At 35.7% G+C, this 21,951-nt stretch overlaps 4 protein-coding genes across 5 annotated transcripts in view; 2 read left to right on the plus strand and 2 right to left on the minus strand.

Annotated features, from left to right (window-relative positions):
- Nucleotides 1-1,145: 1,145 nt before the first annotated feature.
- On the plus strand, nt 1,146-5,678 carry LOC139817121 (uncharacterized). The gene is made up of 6 exons (XM_071784939.1): nt 1,146-1,710; nt 1,951-2,226; nt 2,495-2,777; nt 3,231-3,567; nt 3,711-4,077; nt 4,535-5,678. The coding sequence occupies exons 1-6, from the start codon at nt 1,432-1,434 to the stop codon at nt 5,108-5,110; spliced, it is 2,118 nt and encodes a 705-aa protein (XP_071641040.1). The 5' UTR covers nt 1,146-1,431; the 3' UTR covers nt 5,111-5,678.
- Nucleotides 5,679-5,818: 140 nt separating this feature from the next.
- The window catches only part of LOC139817122 (lysosomal aspartic protease-like), a 161,249-nt gene continuing 145,116 nt past the window's right edge, over nt 5,819-21,951 (minus strand). Inside the window, exons 2-9 of the mRNA XM_071784940.1 lie at nt 8,719-8,819; nt 7,974-8,197; nt 7,358-7,476; nt 7,018-7,214; nt 6,793-6,918; nt 6,579-6,711; nt 6,349-6,447; nt 5,819-6,273 (exon numbers count right to left, since the gene is read on the minus strand). Coding sequence (XP_071641041.1) covers nt 6,106-6,273; nt 6,349-6,447; nt 6,579-6,711; nt 6,793-6,918; nt 7,018-7,214; nt 7,358-7,476; nt 7,974-8,197; nt 8,719-8,792 — 1,140 coding nt within the window. The 5' untranslated portion in view covers nt 8,793-8,819 and the 3' untranslated portion in view covers nt 5,819-6,105. The remainder of the gene's footprint in view (nt 6,274-6,348; nt 6,448-6,578; nt 6,712-6,792; nt 6,919-7,017; nt 7,215-7,357; nt 7,477-7,973; nt 8,198-8,718; nt 8,820-21,951) is intronic.
- On the plus strand, nt 9,367-12,795 carry LOC139817782 (chymotrypsin-1-like). Its single transcript, XM_071786083.1, has 5 exons — nt 9,367-9,409; nt 11,348-11,492; nt 11,707-12,022; nt 12,217-12,366; nt 12,603-12,795. Exons 1-5 carry the CDS (start codon nt 9,367-9,369, stop codon nt 12,750-12,752), a joined length of 804 nt encoding a protein of 267 aa, XP_071642184.1. The 3' UTR covers nt 12,753-12,795.
- Nucleotides 21,654-21,951, minus strand: part of Lilli (AF4/FMR2 family member lilliputian) — a 196,790-nt gene continuing 196,492 nt past the window's right edge. For both annotated transcript variants that reach the window (XM_071784937.1, XM_071784938.1), the window contains 2 exons: nt 21,831-21,929; nt 21,654-21,693 (listed from right to left, as the gene is read on the minus strand). In XM_071784937.1, coding sequence (XP_071641038.1) covers nt 21,923-21,929 — 7 coding nt within the window. In that variant the 3' untranslated portion in view covers nt 21,654-21,693; nt 21,831-21,922. The remainder of the gene's footprint in view (nt 21,694-21,830; nt 21,930-21,951) is intronic.

The following is a 21,951-nucleotide window of genomic DNA, read 5'->3' on the forward strand; positions in this document are numbered from 1 at the left end:
TTTACTGATTACATTTATTAAAGTGTCTAGTTAAGATATAATTAAGTAAGGTATCGAAGATATAATAGTTGTTGAACAAATAATAAAATGATACGATCGCGTGTTTTTACGGCAAATAATACAATTTTAAACAAACACTTTAAAAAAGTTTGGAACCCGGTGACAAGTTTTAAACTTGTGTTGTATGACATAGAATCATATTACTCATTCCGCGAGCGATAAAGCTCAATGTCGAACATTGTTACAAATAATTGGACACACGTTCGCATGATTCAGCAAGTAAAATGCTGCGTTGCGCATGTATTTGCCATTATCGTAGCTAATTACCTGCATTTAACTGTTACTTAAACAGTGGCTTATCGTTTTTTAGTTGTTTCATGTAATTACCACTATTACAGTCTGCAAGGGTAGTCGATTGCTCTTTTTGCCGAATGTCCTTCGAAACGCGGCAATAATCTACAATAATCTAACAATAAGCCAATTCAATGATTTTTTTAGTATGTGGTGGAGCTAGAATCTGTGTCAAGCTGGCCCCCCCCATGCGAAAAAAAATATACAGAGTGCTCTCAAATCGAATAAACGTTTATACCAGAATTTGTTGCTATTTTGTTGCTTTAAGATAGCGTAAAAACATTTTGGAAATATAACGTTGTTTAAGATCTAGTCAATATAGTGCTATTTATTAGGTATTCGGATATACGTATTTTCTAAAAAAACGTAAGGGGCGTCCACTGCCGTACTGCCAAGCCAATGCCGGATAAAATTCGAACACTGCCTTAGCAATGCTATGCAATACCTCCTGCACTGCCACTGCCACAAGTCATTATTTTCAAGAAAAGTATTACAATAAAATTACAATTTTTTAGAGACGTTGAAAATATTCAGTAACATTAAATGATTAAAGATACTTTACAGCTTCAGATAAGTTTGCAAAAATAAAGTTGTCATAGAGACCATCATACATACTTCTTTCCAATTGTAAGAAAAAAGGAGAGAGAGAACCTGAAATTAAATTAACTTGTGTGCAAACAATAAAAAATCTTTACCGAGGTTTGAGTATTATTTTAACTTACAAATTAAAGTACGTAAAAATAAAATGAAATAACTCGCAAAAAGGGCATGCGGATTATATTGTTGTGCAATGAATACAGACATTAAACAGCGCGTAACGAGCGAAGTGAAATATCTTTCAGTCCGTTCCGTCGCGTTAAACTCTATTGTCGCCGGTTAAGCCGTTTATTACACCGAGGCAACACCGACATATTCATTTATCATATCATATCGTGTTCACGGCGAAGAAGAACGATGTTACTGCAGCTATTATTTCTTTCGACGTTATAATGTCCTTATGAAATAATAATTTGTCAAATTCCTGTGTTATCTTTCCTACCCAAATGGAGAGAGCGTAAAAACGCAATTACGAAAATAAAAATGTGGCACGCGCTTATCTGTGAGCATGATCCATCGATTACGCTGATAAAAGTAAAAGAAATGTATTCCCGTGAAAAGCAATATTGTAAGGCAGGTCCAACGTTCGATCATTTCCCATTAGAACATCAACGGTCTTATAGTGAAATTTTTAAAAGCATGTCGAACGTATCTCTTTATATTCTCTTCTCGCTATTGATAAATGTGTCTTCTCACGGTCTTATTAATAATAATACTGCGGCGGAAAAGAAGCTTACCTACACAGACATAGTCACTGCAACGGTAAGTTTTTCCGAAATAAGTGTGTAAAATAAAGTGCCAGTACTTAGAAACGCGATTCTGTTCATATAATATACATATATTATGCGCATATATAATAACGAATTACATTTTTGTATTATCTTAAAATAATTCGCCAAAGCCATTTTTTACTTTTATTAAGGATACAAAAGCGATCGTTTAAAAACTTTCTATGCAACTTTCTTTTTTATAAAGAAATCATCATGTATTAATTTTTCGTAGGTAAGAATTCTATATCATTGTCGACCAAAAGAGCCTGAACTAACTTTACTGCTAGGCGGAGATTATAGTGAATTTCTCAGACGAGCTTTTTTCGCTTGGGTACCGGTAGCTTTAATAGGGGAAACGAGTCCTCGATTTAACGCCCTCGAAAAGTTCGCCCTGACGAGATATTCTTACCATATGTACGTGAGCTACAAGTTTATCTATTTCCTTCGGAAATCGCACCGCTTCGTGTTAGTGGCATCCTCCCAACCGTTGCTGCGATCTATTTTGCAGGTGAAAAATAATATATAGACGATTTGAAGTAAGAGTTAAACGCGAATGCGCTATTTTAAATTATTGTAGAAGTTGCATCCTTTATCAAGGCTTTACGAAGCCTTGAAAACTATCCGCAAGTGTTAGTTCCATCTAAATTTTTGACTAATTTAGATTTTTTTATCGAAAGTAGAATTTTCTTTAAGAAAAATTTAACTCAATACTTCTTTCATAATAATATTAATTAGCCTCGTTAAATACAAATAACAGTTTCGTCATTCCTAAACAGAAAACAAAAGATTCACCGTGGGCGAATTCGGACGGATTTTATATTATAGTCGACAAGAAGACCGAGACTCGAGGCTGTATAAACGCTTACTCTTTTCTCTGGACAGCTTGGGAATTCGACTTGCTCTCCGTTATATTTCCGTGCATCGATCCGGACGATGGGATCGTCTATTACACATATAATCCGTATTCTAATAATACGCCGACCGATTGGGTCGAAGTAGACCGTTTCAAAGGACGGAAAGGCCATCCTTGGATAATATTGAAGAAAAAATATGAACATGGTATTTTCTTTCCGTCTGATAGAACACATTATAAACTAATTCATTTTTGAGTGTCTTAATGTAAAATAGAATTTTTTTGCCTACTCCATTACTTTATATTACATAAATGATTGAAAAACCCTTTGAAATGTTACGCTGACGGCTAAAAATATATTATTAATTATGCGCGAATGTTACAAGTATATAAATCGCATAATGATTTAAAACTTTAATTAAATTTGAAAGTTATATTAGAAAAAATTATCGTAGCACGCGATAAAATCCGTTAGATATATTTAAGAAATTAAAAAACAGGCTTTAGGGCGAATTATAAGCTAATAATAAGCAATAAATGTACGAAAGTAGAAAAGCTTATAATATTATTTGTAAAATTCCGTGTTATCTCATTTCGAAACATTAGCCATTTTTTTGAAGAATTTGTACGGCAATTACTGTAGTTTTTTTTTTTTTTAGACAAAGACAAAATATGCAAAAATCTGGATTTCGATAAAACGGCCACTTTGAAAGGCTACGAGGTCCGATTAAACGCCGTCGAGATGGAACCGTTTATAAAAGTCAATTTGAGCGCGACGGATCTGCAGAAATTTCGCGGCGATAACAGCGAGATCATCAAGATACTCTTGATCAAACTGAGAGCGTCTCTGAGCGTCGACCTTCACAATGGCAGTATCTACGCGCTCGGCGGCATAGGACCGAACGGTACTCTGATAGGTTTGCTGGCCCCTCTGAGCGACGGCAGAATAGATATTGGCATGAACACGAGAAGCATGCTTATATTGTGGAGAGTCAAGTAAGTGTGAGACGATAGAAATAAATTATATCATCATAGCCTTGTAACAAATATCGTATGTAATAAATATCGCGTCATATCGTATTAAATATAAAAGATTAATATAAAATAATATTTAATAATAATAAGTAGTTATTTTTTAGATACACATATCCTCATTCAAGAGCAGCCCTCTGTGTGATAGCGCAACCGAACCGAGAAATTTCTCAGTTCACCAAGCTGATGAAGTTCATGTCGTCAGAAGTGATAGTGGGAATGGTGATAATGTGTCTGCTGACTTACATAGTATTTACGAAGAGCGACGGTTGTGTAAAAGCCGGGTTACAAGTGATACGACTTATGGTCTGCGTAGGAATTCTACATCCATCCAGAATTAGCTCCACCAGGATCTTCATATGCATGATATTGATCCTGTTCCTCAACATAAACGCTCTATTCCAAAGCCACCTGTCGGCCTTACTCACCGTGCCGGTTTATCATCGCGATATCGACAGCATAGAAAGTATCAGGGTAATATAATAAACCTTTATTTTGCCGCTCGCTTTCGCTCACTTTTCGCACACACGCTGACGAAAATTAGATATTATTATAACTTCTATAATACAATCGCCTTTCTCCATTTAGGAAAATTAACTTAAAGCTCTTTCCTTCTATAAAGCTGAGATGGAGTTTTCCAAATATAGATGGTTAACTAACTACCTCTTTAAATAAAAAGAAAATAATTTTGAAAACAGTGGCATCAGTTTCGCTTTTATTTCGTTATAATTTTGTTTTAAGCTTTATTTGACAGACATGACAAATCCCTTTCGCAATCTAATATAAATTATCTTCGTCTTGAAGTGGAATCGACTGATGCTCACACTGCACACACACATTCGCGGCATCACGTATCTATAATAAAACATATGTGTGCAGGTTTATTAATAATATATTTGATAAGTCAATTATTTTGGTTGTCTTTTTATAGAAATCCGGTTACACCATATACGGACCGCAACAGTTGAAAATGTTGTTAAACGATCCTGTATTGGAATCGCGTTACGTGTCGGTCACGTATGAGGAGTGTAAGAAATTCGTTGAGAATTCGACGACCGCTGTGTGCTTTGGAGAATGTCACCACTTCTACTACAGGATCAAGGGTCAAGACCTTATTAGATCGAGAAAACTGATTGAGATGACACAATCGTATGTCACTCGCGAAAATTGGCCATTGTACCAACGGGTGAATGATATTATTCAACAGATGATGCAGGCCGGCTTGATCCTTAAATCCCGAGCCGACTTTATCGCGGAGGTAAAACGTGAGAGAGCTAGGAAAATTGCGAAGATGAAAGACTTCAAAGTAATGTTGCTGAAGCAGCTTGCGTTCAGCTTTTATTTTCTCATAATAGGATACACTTGCGCCACTATAGCCTTCATATTAGAATTAATAGCGGGTCGATCTGCACCCAGACCTAAGAACCAAATGATCAAAAATAATACAGAAAAGAAACAAAACGCTGGAATAATCAGTAAAATCCCGAAAATGTTAGTTTGGAATTAAGAAATCAACTTTTCGTACGATTTACTCTTGAAGCTTTTTTTTTATAGATATTAACTTTTGCAAAAAAGGTAACAAAATGCTTCATTAGTTGCATGTCACACAAGATGTTAAGCTACTATTATTTATATATATTGTGACATTTTCTACTATTGTAGGGACATTGACACTTGTAATCACATAAATTTCTTGTAAACGTGTAATGCCGAAAAATTTTATTGTTCTTACACATGCATCAAAATCACCCGATTATCACCTCCTCCCTTCGTGTATCACATTTTATTTAATACGAGCAGTTAGTACAGTACGCAAGTTTTTCAAAATAAAAAAATGTATAATATTAATAATAGTGACACACCTAAACCAGTTTTCTAAATATTTTATAACATTTATTAATTAAAATAAATACGACATAATAATTTTGGTATCTATGTGTCGAAAATTTTACATAATTATTATTAATAAGCAAAAGATTTACGTGTACCTATACGTTTGTGTGTATATAACTAATATAGAAAAACACAATATTAAATATAAATGCGACATGCAATACTTATATATAGACAGAATTTTATACGATATCTTGTATTTGTATTTAAGCAGAAAATTTATAATATACGAATAAATACTTTTCGGGATACTATATTCAAATAAAATTGAAGGGTCGATATATGAAATCAATATACAGTGTAAAAAATATATACTTTATTTTAATAGATTTACAAGTTGTATTCATAATATCTAACAATTCGATAGTTGCTGAAAGAACAAATACCAAATCGTTGGTAGAAATAATATCGCATATCTTTGTTCCAATCCGCTTTAACCACTCGTTTTTAAGCAAAAGGGCCCCTTTGCGCCCCAAAAACGGGTCGTACTCATTGCCAAATGCACGTTTTTACTACTCAAACTGACCGTTCTCGCGGTCCAAAAACGGTGAAAAATTTTTATAAGGGTTAGACTTCCTAATATTTAATGATAACTTCATGAAAAGGCAATCAAGATTTAAAATGTCTTGCAAGGGCGAATCCCACTCGGTCGTTCTCCATGTCAAATACGGTGTAGTACCGACCAATAAATACATCGCCTAAAATCCAATCTATACCATCAAACTGAGTAACAGCTTGGAAGCCGGGAATGCAATTACCTCCTAATTCAGCACCGAGCTATGAGACATTAAATATGGCATAATATTTCTATTCTAAAAACAATTTAAACCTTTATATAATAATATTCTTTACCTTTAAGATATAATCTTGACCAGTGAATCGAAACGTTTTACCACCTATGACGAAATTGATATCGGGCAATTTAGAAATATAATCATCGTCGCATGGCACCTTTAAACGAAGGTCAATGTTAGTAATTCATATTAATAATCCGTAACTTATCAAACATTTATTAATTTATTTCAATAATTTATTTAAGATAATTGTGAAAGCTGCCATTGCAGAAAGGAATAATACATTACCGTATTATTAACAACACCGATTTCTCTGTAAATAACATCGATAGTCAGCGGTGGTCCAGCTATCATAGAGTAGCCCGTGTCGACGATAGCTTGACAGCCTTTCGAGCAAGAGATGTAATTTTTTACTTGAATCCTACAGTGGGATAGCATTACCAATTAGCTGACATATAATCCGTGGTTGACATACGTCTAATTTAAAAAAAAAACTACATACTTATCCATTTTAAATTGCCAGTATTTTTTGCGGGTAACATCCACATATGTAAACTCGCCCTCGTAATAGACAGGATCGGGTTCTCCGAACATCAGTGCACCGCCGTAAAGGGAGTTCTCGTACTCTCTGTATAGGTTGTATATTTTTTACATTGCATGGAAAGACAAAGTACGTAATTTAAAAAATAGTATTAAACACACGTGAGGCATACGGAAAGATACATACCGATTTAGATAGATGCTAAAAATTGGTGTGACCATTTTTTCATTAATCATGTTTTGGAAGACAGTAGGCACTTTAAAGTGAGATAAGGCGGGATAACCCATCCCCAGAACGCCGTCGCATTGTGACCAGTCCCAAAAGTTTGTCGAGAAATTGGTTATCTCTCCGAATATCTGATTTGTAACTATAGGGCCACCAATCTACGAAACGTTGATATTATTAATAAAGTATAATTGCACGCGTTGTTTTCGGAGAATAATAGCAACATGTGCTTTTTGGAAAATTTTCATAGATTATGACTGTGATTAGAATTAAATATATCATTTACTTGACGATGACTTACCCTTACGTCATCAATAGAAAAGTTTCCGGACACTCTGCCATCGTGGTAAGGACTATTAAACCTACCTCCGTCTTCGACGTATGTTCTGGACTTTGTATTATCATATTTATTATGTTTTACTGCAAAAAGTAGTAAATAAAATTAAATCAGTTAATATTGAAGAATCTCTAGAAATATAAATTTCTCTATATTAAGCTAAATATATAACTAACAGTAGTTAAATCATCAAATATATTTATGTTTATATTTTTTGCTTTAACATGTGAGCTGTTTTGTATAAGAAATTATTTGTATCTTTAAAGTAAGTGTGCTAAATAATGTAAATAAGAGAGTATGTAAGTATGGAACTTAGCTACGTAATATTTACCTTACCACTGATTCGAATCTTTGAAACGGTTAATTTAAAAATTTTATAACTTTACTTGAAATGTAAATGGAATAGATACAATTCTACAGCATTATTTTTATCTTATATTTTTACTTGATATCAATCATTAAACGAAAAAAAAAATGATTAAGATTATTTTAATACTTGAAACATTAAGCTTTTTAAATACAAATGTACATATAGGAATAATAAAATGTCGGGGAGGTAGCGATGTTATGATATACTTACAGCAAGCAGGTTGGCTAACGTTGCAGTCTTTGGATGGTACCCAGAAATCTGAGGAACCAGTGTCGAAAAGTATTTTAAACTCCTGCGGTGGTGTTCCAATTTGGATAGTACTGTAGTATTGAAGATTTTTGTAAATCAGAGTTATACCCGACCCCGAACGTCGGTGTCTCATAGTCTCCGTCGAAGATTTTTCAACGGATGTGTATGTCTTGTATAACGGAATTCTGAAACACCATAAAAAAATTCCGTTATATTATATGCGTATATGTGTATCGTATAAACGCGAATGTATGTACATATATCGTAGAACGAAAATACGAATTTCAAATAATTTATTTGACCATTTTCAAGCACTTTTTATTTAAAAACTATTAAAGCTTCAACACTTTGGCATTAAGAAATAAATGCTATCTGCATTACGCATTGGAATGTTAGTTAGGTATTTTAAGTGAGATTGGTGTCATCATGAAAAGAGGATATCACACGACGTTAATCTCACTTAAAATAAGATTTTCGAAGGAATTTTTAAAGCATCTCTTATAATTAGTTTGCTCACTTTATTCCGACTTTCAAAATACGTTTTTCTTACAGATTTGATACAATTATAGTATTTGAAATTGATTTGATAATTATTTATCGCGAATTCTGCGGCAATTCCAAGTAGTTGGAAGCGCGATCTCTATACGGTATTATAATTCATCGTGTCGATATAAATGTGGATCGTTTGTACATAACATGTACTCACCTATATGACTCCGCGTTGATTGACGCGAAGTTGATTACCGTGATTATCGTCATCGTCACAAAGAGCCGATACATGTTTCCTGAATTTCTCGGCGACTAAAGCTACAAAAGTTAAAATTGTTTTAGGACCGTGAGAACTGCGAGTCAATCCACAACCGGTACGTACAGACAAAGAACAGGCAGTCAAATTGCTAAGCGTTCCCTTATAAACAAATGTGCGTACATGTCCTTGTGCTTACCCGTGGGGAGGGAGGGAGAGAGGTACTGACAGTGGAGTTGGAGGATGAGAAGGAGAGAGCGGAGTTGTTGGAGAGGTATGGGGTAATTAGGCAGAGGTAGGGGATAGGGGTGGACGAAAATCTGTCCATGGGGGCGATTTCGCGTCCATGTACATTATCTTCCTTGTCGATCGATTTGAGCATTTCGCCAAATTAGACGTTAAAGTAACGCGAGCGCGTGTCATATATATTTCTGTCGACAATGTGATTTTGACGCGCGTGATTTTGATCGATTCGAACAATTCAGTATTCGTTAATTGCGTTAATTAACGTGTCGTAATTGTGCTCGTAAAGTAATCAACGAGGAATTGAAATCAAACGAAACAACCAACGAAGTATGCGATCGTCGAAGATTGAAGATTCCATGAAAAATGCTGATGGGACAATGTCGAGAGCCGAGGAACACCGGATACGGTGAGTATTGTACACACATTCTTAAGATATTTTCCAGCATGACTCAGCTGGGCAATTCGTCGAAATCAGTGCGATATTTCGTATAAGCGACAGATCAGATGTGTTTGAACAAGACACACGTGAGTCAGCTTTAAACTGTTACCAATTATACGTGTAAGGATGTAGATACGTTTTCCATACGTACATATGTTTCTTTGCTTTATTTTTGTTTTACCTGCTGATAATATCAAATTGAATTTTACTTCTCACCAGATTGCTTCATTTTTGGGAAACAAAATAATCGTAACATTTTTTAAATTTTACCACTATTTTTAATATTCAAAATGTGTTCAAAAACTATTATGTTCAAAAACTATTCTCGTATTACGGCAATAAAATTGTCAGAATTTCCATGAAAAATTTCCCTTTTTTATTTCTTGCGTAATCATACTTAGAAACACAATTTAGAGTTGAGAGTCATTTTTCATTAGTTAATCCTATGATTGAACATCTTACGGTACTCTTAGGTATATCTCCGGTATTTTAATCCTCTTGCTTCAAAGAATCACTGAAATTATTTTTGAAGACTTCCTATAATGTTACTCTGTGCCGCAAACTGTCTTTCGTTGAATAATAGTGATAGTTGACGTAGCCCTACGTCTACTTTCCTTCGCTGAATACTTTAACATGAAATAGTGACAGTTGACGTAGTTCTACGTTTTTGTTTGCGGCACAGTTGTTACTGTGCCCGTTTTTGTTTCTCTTTATATCTTTATAAATAAATTAGTAAAATAATGTCTATTTAGGTAAATAAAACCGTTACCCACAAATTGGTCCAGGAAAGAGATTACAGATTTATTTAAAATAGAAATCTTTTAATTTATAAAAATTTTATCATTTAAGTTATTGTTACGTAGTACGTTATACTAAAATTTCGGACGACACGTTAAATTTTTGAACACTTTAGACGACGCACGTTAGCTCAGGAATTCCGAGCGTCAATGTAAATGTTTAGTTTATCTTACGGTTATCGGACTGCCGTTGATAAGCTGAGGTCCAGATGGGGCCAAAAACTACGTTTCTAAAAGCTTCTAGAAGTTTCTAGAAAACCTCCCCCCTTGAGACGCGTAGAAAGTGGTGAGAATCTCGCGCGGGGGATTCTGGCCATTTTCGGGTATAAATAGGGCGGAAAACGCCGCGAAGACATAGATAGTGTTTTACTTCAGCTCTAACACATCATTTTTGGCTTCGTTAGTCACATAGTCTTAGACTTCGGCTCTCGACTTAACTCTTATTCGTTTTGTGTATCACATCTATTTGCTACAGTCCCAGACTTAAATCTGCAAAGATGCGTGCGTTAGCTTGTCTCGTATTTATCGCTCTAGCATACGTCATTCAAGGTACGAATTTATAAATTATTTATTATAATAAATATTTTACCATAATAAAAAAACCAATATAGAGATAGATATAGAGAGAGGTGCAACTACGTCTTTCTAATAATACATATAGATAGTATAAAATAAATATATATATATATATATAAACATACATATATAATACTTCTAAAAATAATTAATTATATAATTAAAATAATTATATAATAAATATTTATATAATAAATAATTATATAATAAATATATAATTATATAATAAAAATAGTACTTCTTGAATCTTAAATTTTAAATATCAATAACTTCAGTCTTCAATTAATTAATTATATAAACGGATATACAAAAATACATACGTATCTCTGTATTCTCTAAATAATGTGTAACTTTAACGTTAAAAATTAATATAGCGTGAACGATGAAAATCTGTAACTTTCCTGAGCATACGGCTCACTTAGCCGTAAAATTGACACAATGTTTTATTGTTATTGTTAAAAGTGTATGTAATAATGTAACAAATATTAATTTCGGCGTATATTAACATGATTAATTTATTTTTGTCCATAAGGAGCTCAATCACTTTATGGTGGAAAGGATGCTCCCATCGGCAAATTTCCGTATCAAGTTTCATTGAGATATAACGGTAAACACTATTGCGGTGGATCTATCCTCAATAATCGTAATATATTAACCGCAGGATTTTGTGTCAGAAGGTATGTTACATTCAGACATTCTGAACCTATGTCAATATCTCATTTTTAATTTTCATTTTCGAAAAGTTTTCTATCTCTTATAGTTTCGGAGATATTCGACCCGAAAGAGAAAAACCGATTCTTTCGAAGGGGTGTTTCACCCCCTAAAGATGAATTGGTGCTCCTATAAAAAAATACGTGTCTGTTTTTGTGTTTAACAACATACTTAAAAAAAATTCAAATCGGAGCCGGACAGTTGTGATAGTTCCCAAGTATATACATACTTATATGTTCTTTTTTTTATTGTTAGGTATCGGCATCGGTTAAATAATCTAAAGGTCCATGTCGGAACAAACTTCTTGAACGAATCAGGAGATGTTTATGACGTAGAAAGTGTTAGCATCCACGATAATTTAGACAATGTATACATCGCCTTAGTTCATCTTAAAACTCCTCTGAAATACAGCACGCTAGTGCAACCGATAAATCTTATGACAAGCGATGAGAATCTCGAGGGCAAGTCGTGCACGTTGACCGGATGGGGAACAAAGGTAATATCGAACTCATGATATCGGAATTTTCTAGTTCAATGTCTAAAATAAGGCACTCTTTTTAAAGAAAAATTCATTATTTTCTTTTTATATGTAATATAACAAATTGAAAGTAACAAGTGAAAAGATATGTAATAATTATTTATTGTTTGTCATTTCTTTCGAATGTCCAAATACGCATTTATTTTTTTTAGAATGGTGGAGAGCGAGATGGAGAGATTTCGAATAACTTGCAAGAAATTGAGTTGAGAGTTTATCCGCAAGAAGAGTGCGAGAGGAAATGGGGTGCAAAATATATTCAAATTTGTACTTTGGCGGTAACAAAAGGAACTGGAGCGTGCGACGTAAACTGTCAATTATTAATATTATAAAACGAATTGATACATATATGTTTATTATGTTTTACAACACCAAAAGAATATTAATAATATAAAAAATTACATTAATAGCATCTAATAACATGCCGATTGTAATTAAGCTTAATACTGAAATTATTATAGCAACAATTTGCAATAGTAAACAATTTATTGTTATTTATAATATTAAAATTTTGTTATTAATAATCGCATCTTTATTTCAGGGTGATTATTACGATGCTGGAAGCCCTTTAGTAGCCAATGGAACTCAAATTGGAATCGCTTCTTACCCCTGCTATATGGGACCTCCATACTTTTACGCAACAGCATCAACAAGTTTCATAACATGGATATTTGCAAATTTAAAGAATTAAAAAATATATAGATATTATTTAATTTTTAACATACCATTATTAACATACCACTTTGTTTTATATAATTTTAAGTTTAATTATTAATATATGTATTTTGAGCAAATTATTTCTGTAAAATTATATCATTTCCTGTTATAAGAATTTCCTGTTGCTTTTTCCATCAGTTAAATATTTTCCATCAGTTAAATAAATTACCAATGCAAGTAACAAATGAATCGGTTTGATTTTTTTCTATGTAAAAGCTAATATTATTGTTTGTTATGTTACGATAAACAATATCATATTAATTAGTTAGCGCAAAATTTATAAGTGTACGTGATATTGTTATAATTTATAATAATTCAATACAAAAATAAATGCTGCACTTTTCTCAAACTTTAACATTAAAAAATGTAGTATTGTATACTATATATTTATCAATAAAGTAACAATTTTCTTAACATGACTATTATAATGTTGTAATTTATGTCACTAAAGGCTAAGAAACTAAAATTCGTGTCACAAATCTGATTTGCAGCTTCTGTTCTTTTTTTTGTATTTTCTTATATATACATATATTAACATAAAATTTCGACAATTTCGTATCGACAATTTGTTATCTAGCTATGTGTCGAAAAAATTTTAGATAATTTTTATTAATAAGCAAAAAATTTATACGTATATATACGTACAACTTTTTATCAACATAACGAATTTTGTCAGTTTCCAAGAATTTTCTCAATTATCAAGAATATTTTACATTTCCAAGAATTTCTCGAATTTCTAAGAATTCGGGCTTTCTGATCGTGAAAATGAAAAGTCTGGAAAATTGACAAAGTATTGCAATCTAATTAGGAATAATCAGAAACAAAGTGAAATAAATCATAACTTCAAGCGTTTCAATTCCAAAAATATCTTCATTATTTATTTCTTACATTTACATTACGAGTAAGACTATGTGATCATACATACATCTGCAAATGTGCGGGATAATGGAGGGATGGATGAGGTTGTCGGCAGAAAAGAACTCTCCCCTTAATTTGGTCAATATTTTATTTATTCCTTCATTTTAGTTTAAACAATTTGTTCATTCGGGGAAGTGTCCCCGTAAAATGAATATGATATAGTAAATATGTTCCTTTTTTTACAATTTATACCATATACACAATGATAATAATAATAATAATAATAATAATAATAATAATAATAATAATTAATAAGAATCTTAAACATAATAATATATAATAATCAAAATAATTAATAATAATTAGAATATAATAGTAATAATGCTAAATCTAAGGCGCAAAACATAAACAAAAATATAGGGTACACGTTATAGTGAAACCGTCCCCATTAAACGACGGCATTTATGCTATGTATGTACGCATTTACAGACCGCTCATCAACTGCAACGTCATTTCATGACAACATCCTCGTCTCACATTAATTTATTATTTTTAGTAAAGGCTCGCTCTCTTTCTCTCTCGCTCGCTCTCTCTCGCTCCCACTCTCTCAATCCGTTTAAGCTGAGATTACTATAAAATAGGTAAAAAAGCCCTGTTTCACAAAATATCTCGCAAATATATAGATATATATATGTATATGTATATATTGTCTTTCTCTTCCCACGTTTTATCTCCCCTGTCGCCGTTGTCTCACGTGATACGTTTTCATCATTATTTTGTCTTCCTCTCTTTTGCGTATGGTGTAAGAGTCAAAAGCTGCACCGATTCGTCGAGGAAATGCGCGTTTCGCGAAAGAAGCGAAAAGAAAAACGAAATGCGTGCAAAGTGACGAAAGACATCAGCTGATCAGACGCGCATAGAGCGAAATTAAGACGCGAGTCGAAGGACGTTATCTCGGCTCGCGTCCGATCGACTGAAAAATTATAAACTGGCGAGATCTCTCGAAAGGAAAATGAAAGAAGAGTACGACGTAGAACGTCTTATCTCGACGCGATTGTCCTTTCGTCTCTTATTAATTTACGATGTCAATTTGCACGGAGCTTCTTTTGGCAACGTGAGTAATAAAAGGGGATGGAATAGTGTAATTATTAAAGTTCTGCATTTTTTTTATATTGATTACTTGGTGTACAAGGTGAGGCATCTGGAACGTTTTATACGAGATACATTTGTCGAAGGAATATTACAAGTCACTTCGTGCGTCCGCTATGTGTAAATTTTGTACTTCCTTCCCTCCGCTACATGTCGAAAGATGTGTGTACGTGTTTGCGTGCACTAAATAAATAATCCGCAATTAACGAGGAAGTTGCATTTCTACGATGGACAATGCGCACGGCCGAAAAACGTTGATCGTTGACGATATCGCTAAGATAGTTTTTGAGAGATTCGCATAATTAAGTGTGATGCATTTTTTTTTATTATTCACATGATTAACGCGATATTATAATGCGATTCAAAAATTGCATAAGTAAAGTTCGCATCGAAATAAATCAAATTCTATTGCGCTTTTCCAAATTTTGACAAGTAAATGACGAGTTTCCGACAATTATGTCAAACACGACTTGTAGAAAAACGTAAATTTCTTCAGTTGCATTACTGTTGCAACTGCATATTAAATTTTAGTATACGTTTTTAGCAATAAATCCTTGTTTCTTACGCATTTTGATAATTTTTCCCGATGCCAATCGATATCTACGTAAAAAAAAAGGTAGAAAGAAAGTAGAAGAGATTCGGTCGGGGATGTTTCACACGCGAATATATCTCTTCAGTCGTTCTTTCTCCGCTCGAGTCGTTTTGCTCGAGAATAAGCGTCGGAGCTACTCTAGGTGACAACTGAAAGACTTCTCTATCAAGTTTTGCAATCTTCGGATGATCTAAGTGACAATGACTCGACCGGGCACATTTTGTATGTATGTACGTATATGTGTGTAATTAATTTTCGTGTAATTAACGTGTCTCCCGGAAATTATGCGTATGCGTGTCAGCCTCCGCGCCAATAAATACAATAATTAATTAACGATAAAAATAAATACGAAGCAAATAGGTAATTATATCTCATTAAGCGATATAATTTGGTCTCTCCTTGGTGCGGTTTGCTCATTCACGTGTCCTCCGACTCCACTCCCCTGGTCTCTCTCAATCCTCTAATTAATTCTGCCTACTTCTCGCTTTCTATCTACCCTTCCGGCTATCTGTCTGTCTGTCTGCCTGTCACTAAACGATTTGTTAAGTATGTCCAGCGAACGTGTAATTAGTCAATGTGGCGTGTTCGTGTGTGTGTATATATATATATATCTATATGTATATATATACATATATATCTCAGCACGTGTACGTCGCATGGTCGTAATGCCAATTAGAGACGGCCGTCTGTCGCGTATATTGCTTGCTCGGCTCGGCGAAACTCCGCGTCGCACGAAGGGAGGGTAGATCGCTCTAAGCGTTTTGTCGCAAATATCGTGACAAAAACAAAAAAGAAAGAGAGAGAGAGGTAACCGCGTTAAAAAAATATCCGACTCCCGTATCGTTTCAATAGTCGATCGGGCCGCGTGACGGGCACGCGTTTGGAAGCGCCTGCGGCGAGCTGATAAATGATAACTCGGTAATGGGGAGATCCCCTTTTTTTTACGTTTTTCTACCCTCGCCGTCGTACGCGGAGTCGCGTCCGTGTGGTATACGTGTCGCGTCGCGTCGCCGTTACGAACGCACATTAGTCGACGCAATTAGTCGGATTACTTGTGCATTGCCTCCGGTACCAACCAACAGCATACGATTGCTTCGCCAACTTCGGAATACGCTCCGCCGTTAAACCACCCTGTCCGCTCGTCCGTCCGCGAAATAGCGTCCGCAACCATCGCCGCGTGTCGTCGTCGGTTCGCTCTATTCGCACGAGCTCGGTTTCAGACCGCGTCCCGGATAAGAGAGAAAAAGGAAGGGCCCGACGATTTAAAATTTATCGCAACGGAATACAAGAATACAATTTCAGTAATTGCTAACAGAAAACGTAATGTTATATATATAATATAAATAACACGTAATTACAATGTCGTATGACGTAATTAAATATTAATATAATTAAACTTTTAAATAAGCTAAATACAATAAATCCAATGATTTATTAAATTTATTGTATCAGCTTTTGTTACTATATTAATAATTTATTATATTTAATTACATTAATAATTTAATAATTTTATTATAATAAATAAATAATATATTAACATAAAATTATATATGCAATTTCTCGACTATTCTACATTTATGGTTTATCTGACCGGTTTATCTGGGATGTCTCAAACCGAGCTCTTTCACGTAGAATAGCGTCGTGAACAAAAAGGACGATCAAAGGAACTCCACCTATTATTATAGAGAACATTATCGGAGGACTTTGATGAGAGTATGCGAGGAATAATACGGTCAATCTGCGAGGTCTTGCTTTAAAATCAACCGATGTCGTGGCTATCCGAAGATGCGAACTCGCGCCGCGCGCAATATTTCACCCTCTTCTTTTTTTTGGCACAATCGCGACGGACAGGGAAGTTTCGCAGCGGTAAAACGTCCGTTTGTATTCGGAGAATTAGATAGTACACAATACGTCCCATACGAATATAGGAAAATAATTATCGCGTATAAATCATCAATGTAATAATTATCAATAATGTAATAATATATGATATAATCGTAATTAAGATTGCGTATGTGTATACCTCTCGTCTCTTTAACATATATATGTGTATGTATATGTATATACACGCAATGTACTGTGTGTTGTATGTATATATACATATATATGTATAAATATTTTACAAGGAGTGTGGTGTGTGATAGGGGGGAGGGTGTGGGGGGGGGGTAGGGGCTAAGAAGACCAAAATCGAACGGCGCTAATTAAGCTCTCTCTATTAAGGTCCTTTACAGATACGAGGGCGATATCTGTCTCTGCGCGACCGTGTCCTGCCCGATCGAAAAACCCCAGCTTAGCTTCGCGATGAAAGTAGGAATAATGTACATTTCTTCAGTATGTGTGTGTGACGCGCACGTCTCCGCTTTCCACCTCCCACGCATCACTTCATCTCGTCTTTATACGTTCTCTCACTCAAATATCTCGAAAAAAAGGATAACAGCATATTATTCGTAACGTAATAATCATTACGCAGTGAAAAATAGTAACACATCGTTACTGTTACCATTATTAATTCTATGCCTATTATAATTATTATTACGATCATTATTATTATTATTACCGATTGTAACTGTTATCGTCTAGCGCCAATAATATCATCAGTGTTAACAATAACAGTAACGATGATATTGATAATAGCTTAATAGAATAATAGCAAAAACATCGCACGATTCAACCACGTTGATTGATACATAAAATGGAGAGAAGGGAGGCGAAAAAGAAAAAGAAACGTAAGGAAACGTAAAGAACCTACAAAAGAACCAGAAAGTGGCGAATGCTTTCCGATCGAAATTCGCGCTGCGGCGCCCTACGGAGCGACAGCACCCTTTGCTTATCTTTGGAAGTCATACAGGAACATACATCAGCCCGAAATCATCGAAAAGAACGTTATAAAAAGGAAAATCTATCTAAAAACCGATAATTATCTAACATAAACCGACAATCTTTTCCGCACGTCATAAAGACACATTCTTTGCATGTGCTCGTAAATAACAATTCCACCGTTTTTCATTTTCTTGAAAATTATGCCGAACTTCGACTTAGTGTCTCGTCAAATTTGCGTTCTTTCTTTTTTATTTTTTTTTTTTAGAGCAGTCGGCCTGGCGGGAAAATGGGCCTGATATATGTATCTGCTATAAATGTGTCTCGAAAATATTCTTGAAGCTCCTTAATAGACTTCTTTTTCTTTTTTTTTTTACTTTTAACTTTTAGTCTCTTCTCTTTATCCTTTAGCACTCGCGAAATATAAAATTGTATCCCGTGAACCATTGGACCGCGCTTAGTAACTATGGGCCGTCGTGATCCCGCCAATCCGCCTGCGTTTTCTCTTCGTTATCTTTCCTGATGTTGCTAACAGAGCACATCAGCAACGAGACAACAACGCGATTTTGTAAATTAAACGAATGATAATTGGTCCTACGGTTTCGGAGATTATTGCCGGTTATTCTTCGGCTGGGTAACGTTCGTTAATCACTTAAGAGAAGAATTAAGTTTAGATTTCGGATATGTATTAAAACTACGCGATCGTGTTTCGATCTTATATTTGATAAAAATCTCTTCGATTCGTAAATTCGGATTTCGCAAGTTCGTTTCGTCAAATTCGGCATTTTATCGAGAAAATGAAACTCGGGACGATTACCGAGTACGTACTTTCCCGCTGCAATCCACTCGTTGTCGATTCGTTAATTGAATGCGGGGGAAGAGATGCGTTTGAGACATGAGGCGAATCAAATCACTGGTAAAACTCGAAATAACGAAGCTACCGTGACGCGTTCAAAATTTTTCTCGGCACGATTCGATGATCGAGAAGCGATCGTAAGAACGGGGACAGATCGAAAAAGTCGTCTGAGAGAGTAACGTGAACGCACGAACGGGCCATTCTCAAAGAAAGAAAGCGCGGAGAACATATTTTTCTTTCGGAACTAAATTCAACGGACATTTCGTTATGTATTGATTCGTTACATATTCTCATATCCCTCTTTTTTCCTATTTGTTAATCTCTTACCCGATTCTGGACAAGATCTGTGGTAGCAAAAATTGGGGCGGGCCGATCTACCGCGAACTCGACAACGGTAGACCGCCCTCAAGACGGCGGCACTCACAAATATCTATTTACAAAAATATACACATGAGCAACTTGCTTATCCGCTTGCGCTTGTTCTTTTTCTCATTGTTTTCCATCGTTAGCATCTCATGCCGTGCGCGCAAGAGGATGTTCACCTCTTCGGCATCCGGTAGACGGGCGAAATTCATTCGCGATCAGCAATCTCGAATACTGTATTTGTTACTTATTATTCGCGAATACATTTTGCCCGTCACACCGTTCACCACGCACTTTTAGCATGCGTTTTATTTCGCTTTGTTCTTCCCTCGCTTGCGTTTCATTAAATCATGCTATTGGTATATGCGTGTATGTGGTATGTCATTATTTTTTCCTTCTTTACTTTTCAATCGCACTAGAACCTCTACTTGTTTCTCCCGGTTTTAACTCTAGATAATGTAAATAATATGTATTGGTATAGTCGCATCTGTTTACTGCTTTTCCTGTTTGCATATTAATTACTCTAATCTAAATTACTTCCCCCGTGATCTATCTACAAAAAAGAGTCGTGTGCTTCGCACGCAAACGTTAGACTATAGTTTAACTATAGCACATCGCTTGATCCTGGTTGTTGATCCTGTTGCTCGCGCATCTCTCCACCGAAAAACACTCTAATCCTGTGTCCGCTCTCTTCCTCTTTCTCTTTCTCATTTTATCACGATTTCTTCTCCTATTCGCGAATACAACTGTCGTCTGTTCCCCTATACTGAAACGCGGCGCCGGCGCGCGAGATGCATTATCTCTCTTCGCGTCATTAAATATATTCTTATCTTTATAACTATTTATATATATTTATATAGGTAATAAACTATATATATATTAAATATGTATATATCCCTTATATTCATCGCACTCGAATCGCCGAAACGATACTCATGCTTCAGGTAACGTCGGCTGTGGGCGCACCGTGAAGCGAGAACACACGGGCGCTTTTTACGTGGCACTTACTACCCATTTAGTGGTTTTCACTTTTTTTTCTCATTTTTTCCTTTTTCGGTCATTATCTTTCCCTCACTTATTCCCCTCTTTCCTATTTTCCTCCGATTCTCCCCCCTCCCTCTCGAACTCGCGTCGATATCTATGCGTTAACTTACAAAAGCGGACACTTCGGAAAAATAGACACGAGTTATCACGGCTCGCTAGAAATCTAATGCACTCGCATCGTCGCACGCGAGCGTCTCGATATCATCCCCCCCTCCCCGCCCGACGATTCTCCACTGCGCCTCGAGAGTAAGTAACACGTGCTCTAAACAAAGTGCACGAGGTTCGTTTATGCACCGTGGTAAGATAAAGCGACTCCCCTCCCTCGGTCGGCCGCCTTTTCCCCTCGCCCCCTCAGGCACGCGCTTTGCAATTGACTATAAACTTGCTGCTAAATTTATATCAAGAATGCCTCCACGTCGTCCGACTAAAGGAGACCTGCTCACGAGCTGCTCCCATTTTTCTGTCCTTTTTCTACATTGCCGTGACCCTCGTTATCGATTCGATCGCACCCCCGAGACCACTTCTCGCAGAGAAAATAGTCCATGATTTCGCTATATCACCGCTATCGCACCTTCCCGTTTCTCACGTCTCCCTGCATCGCTGGGTTGTTGATTGACGTCACAATGATTGACGCAACGACGCTACGCAACTACGTGTACATGGTCGGGTAAGTGACTATGTTTTGAGGAAGAGAAGTAATGTAGTTTGGGGTGGGTGGTCGGGGGCTGTGCCACTGTGGTCAGAGAGCTCGTAACTTCTTTATACCCGCTTGAACGTAACGCACGAGCTCGCGTAGCGAGCTATACGATGTCAGGGGTCCCAATCTTCGATCCAAGTCGATGAAAAAGCCTGAAAGCACGAGAAAAAAACAGCCACTACAAAATCGAAAAGAGATTCATTGGATTCAGTCTTTATTTCTCTACGTACTTCTATTCTCCTCCTGTTTAGCCTGCTTCATTGCCTGGTCCCGAGGTCATGGCCATTCGTAAGTAAACCTGAATACTGATTTTGCTTTATCATTGCTTTATCATTGTAGACGTGCATAGGCACGCTAATGTATTGGCCATTGACCGATGTTGCCGGATGTTGCCCACCGCTGCTGTATCCAAAGGAACTTTTGACTACCGACGGAACCTATAGAACCGCCGCGGCGGGCGACGGTGTAGGCGAAAAAGAAGGCGTACCTTGTCCCTCCCCCTGAGCAGGCGTTGTCTGAGCTACTGATTGCTGTGATTGCTAAAATAATTTTTTCAACAATTATAATTCACGCGCAGATTTAAATTGTAATAAAATAAAAATTGTAATATGTTTGAAGTAGATAATTAATGTATTGAATGTGAAATGAGATGATCCAGGTAATAAAAAATATTCACCTTTTGATTGAAATCGTTGACGATCTTCTGAACCTCTTTCACCTCTTGTTTGCGCATATTATAAAGTTTGGAGTACAAGCATGACTGGCGCATCAAAGGCTACAAAGACAAATCGCAATTT

This window comes from Temnothorax longispinosus, chromosome 8 (genome assembly GCF_030848805.1).
Source record: "Temnothorax longispinosus isolate EJ_2023e chromosome 8, Tlon_JGU_v1, whole genome shotgun sequence".
Taxonomy (NCBI): domain Eukaryota; kingdom Metazoa; phylum Arthropoda; class Insecta; order Hymenoptera; family Formicidae; genus Temnothorax; species Temnothorax longispinosus.

What these genes read in the sequence shown, in the direction of transcription:
- LOC139817782 (XM_071786083.1), top strand. Translation starts at nt 9,367, where the DNA reads ATGCTGATGGGACAATGTCGAGAGCCGAGGAACACCGGATACG. An exon ending in TGACCGGATGGGGAACAAAG is followed by an intron (nt 12,023 to 12,216) that starts GTAATATCGAAC and finishes TATTTTTTTTAG; the next exon opens with AATGGTGGAGAGCGAGATGG. An exon ending in AAGGAACTGGAGCGTGCGAC is followed by an intron (nt 12,367 to 12,602) that starts GTAAACTGTCAA and finishes TCTTTATTTCAG; the next exon opens with GGTGATTATTACGATGCTGG.
- LOC139817121 (XM_071784939.1), top strand. Translation starts at nt 1,432, where the DNA reads ATGTGGCACGCGCTTATCTGTGAGCATGATCCATCGATTACGCTGATA. An exon ending in CAGACATAGTCACTGCAACG is followed by an intron (nt 1,711 to 1,950) that starts GTAAGTTTTTCC and finishes AATTTTTCGTAG; the next exon opens with GTAAGAATTCTATATCATTG. An exon ending in ACAGCATAGAAAGTATCAGG is followed by an intron (nt 4,078 to 4,534) that starts GTAATATAATAA and finishes GTCTTTTTATAG; the next exon opens with AAATCCGGTTACACCATATA.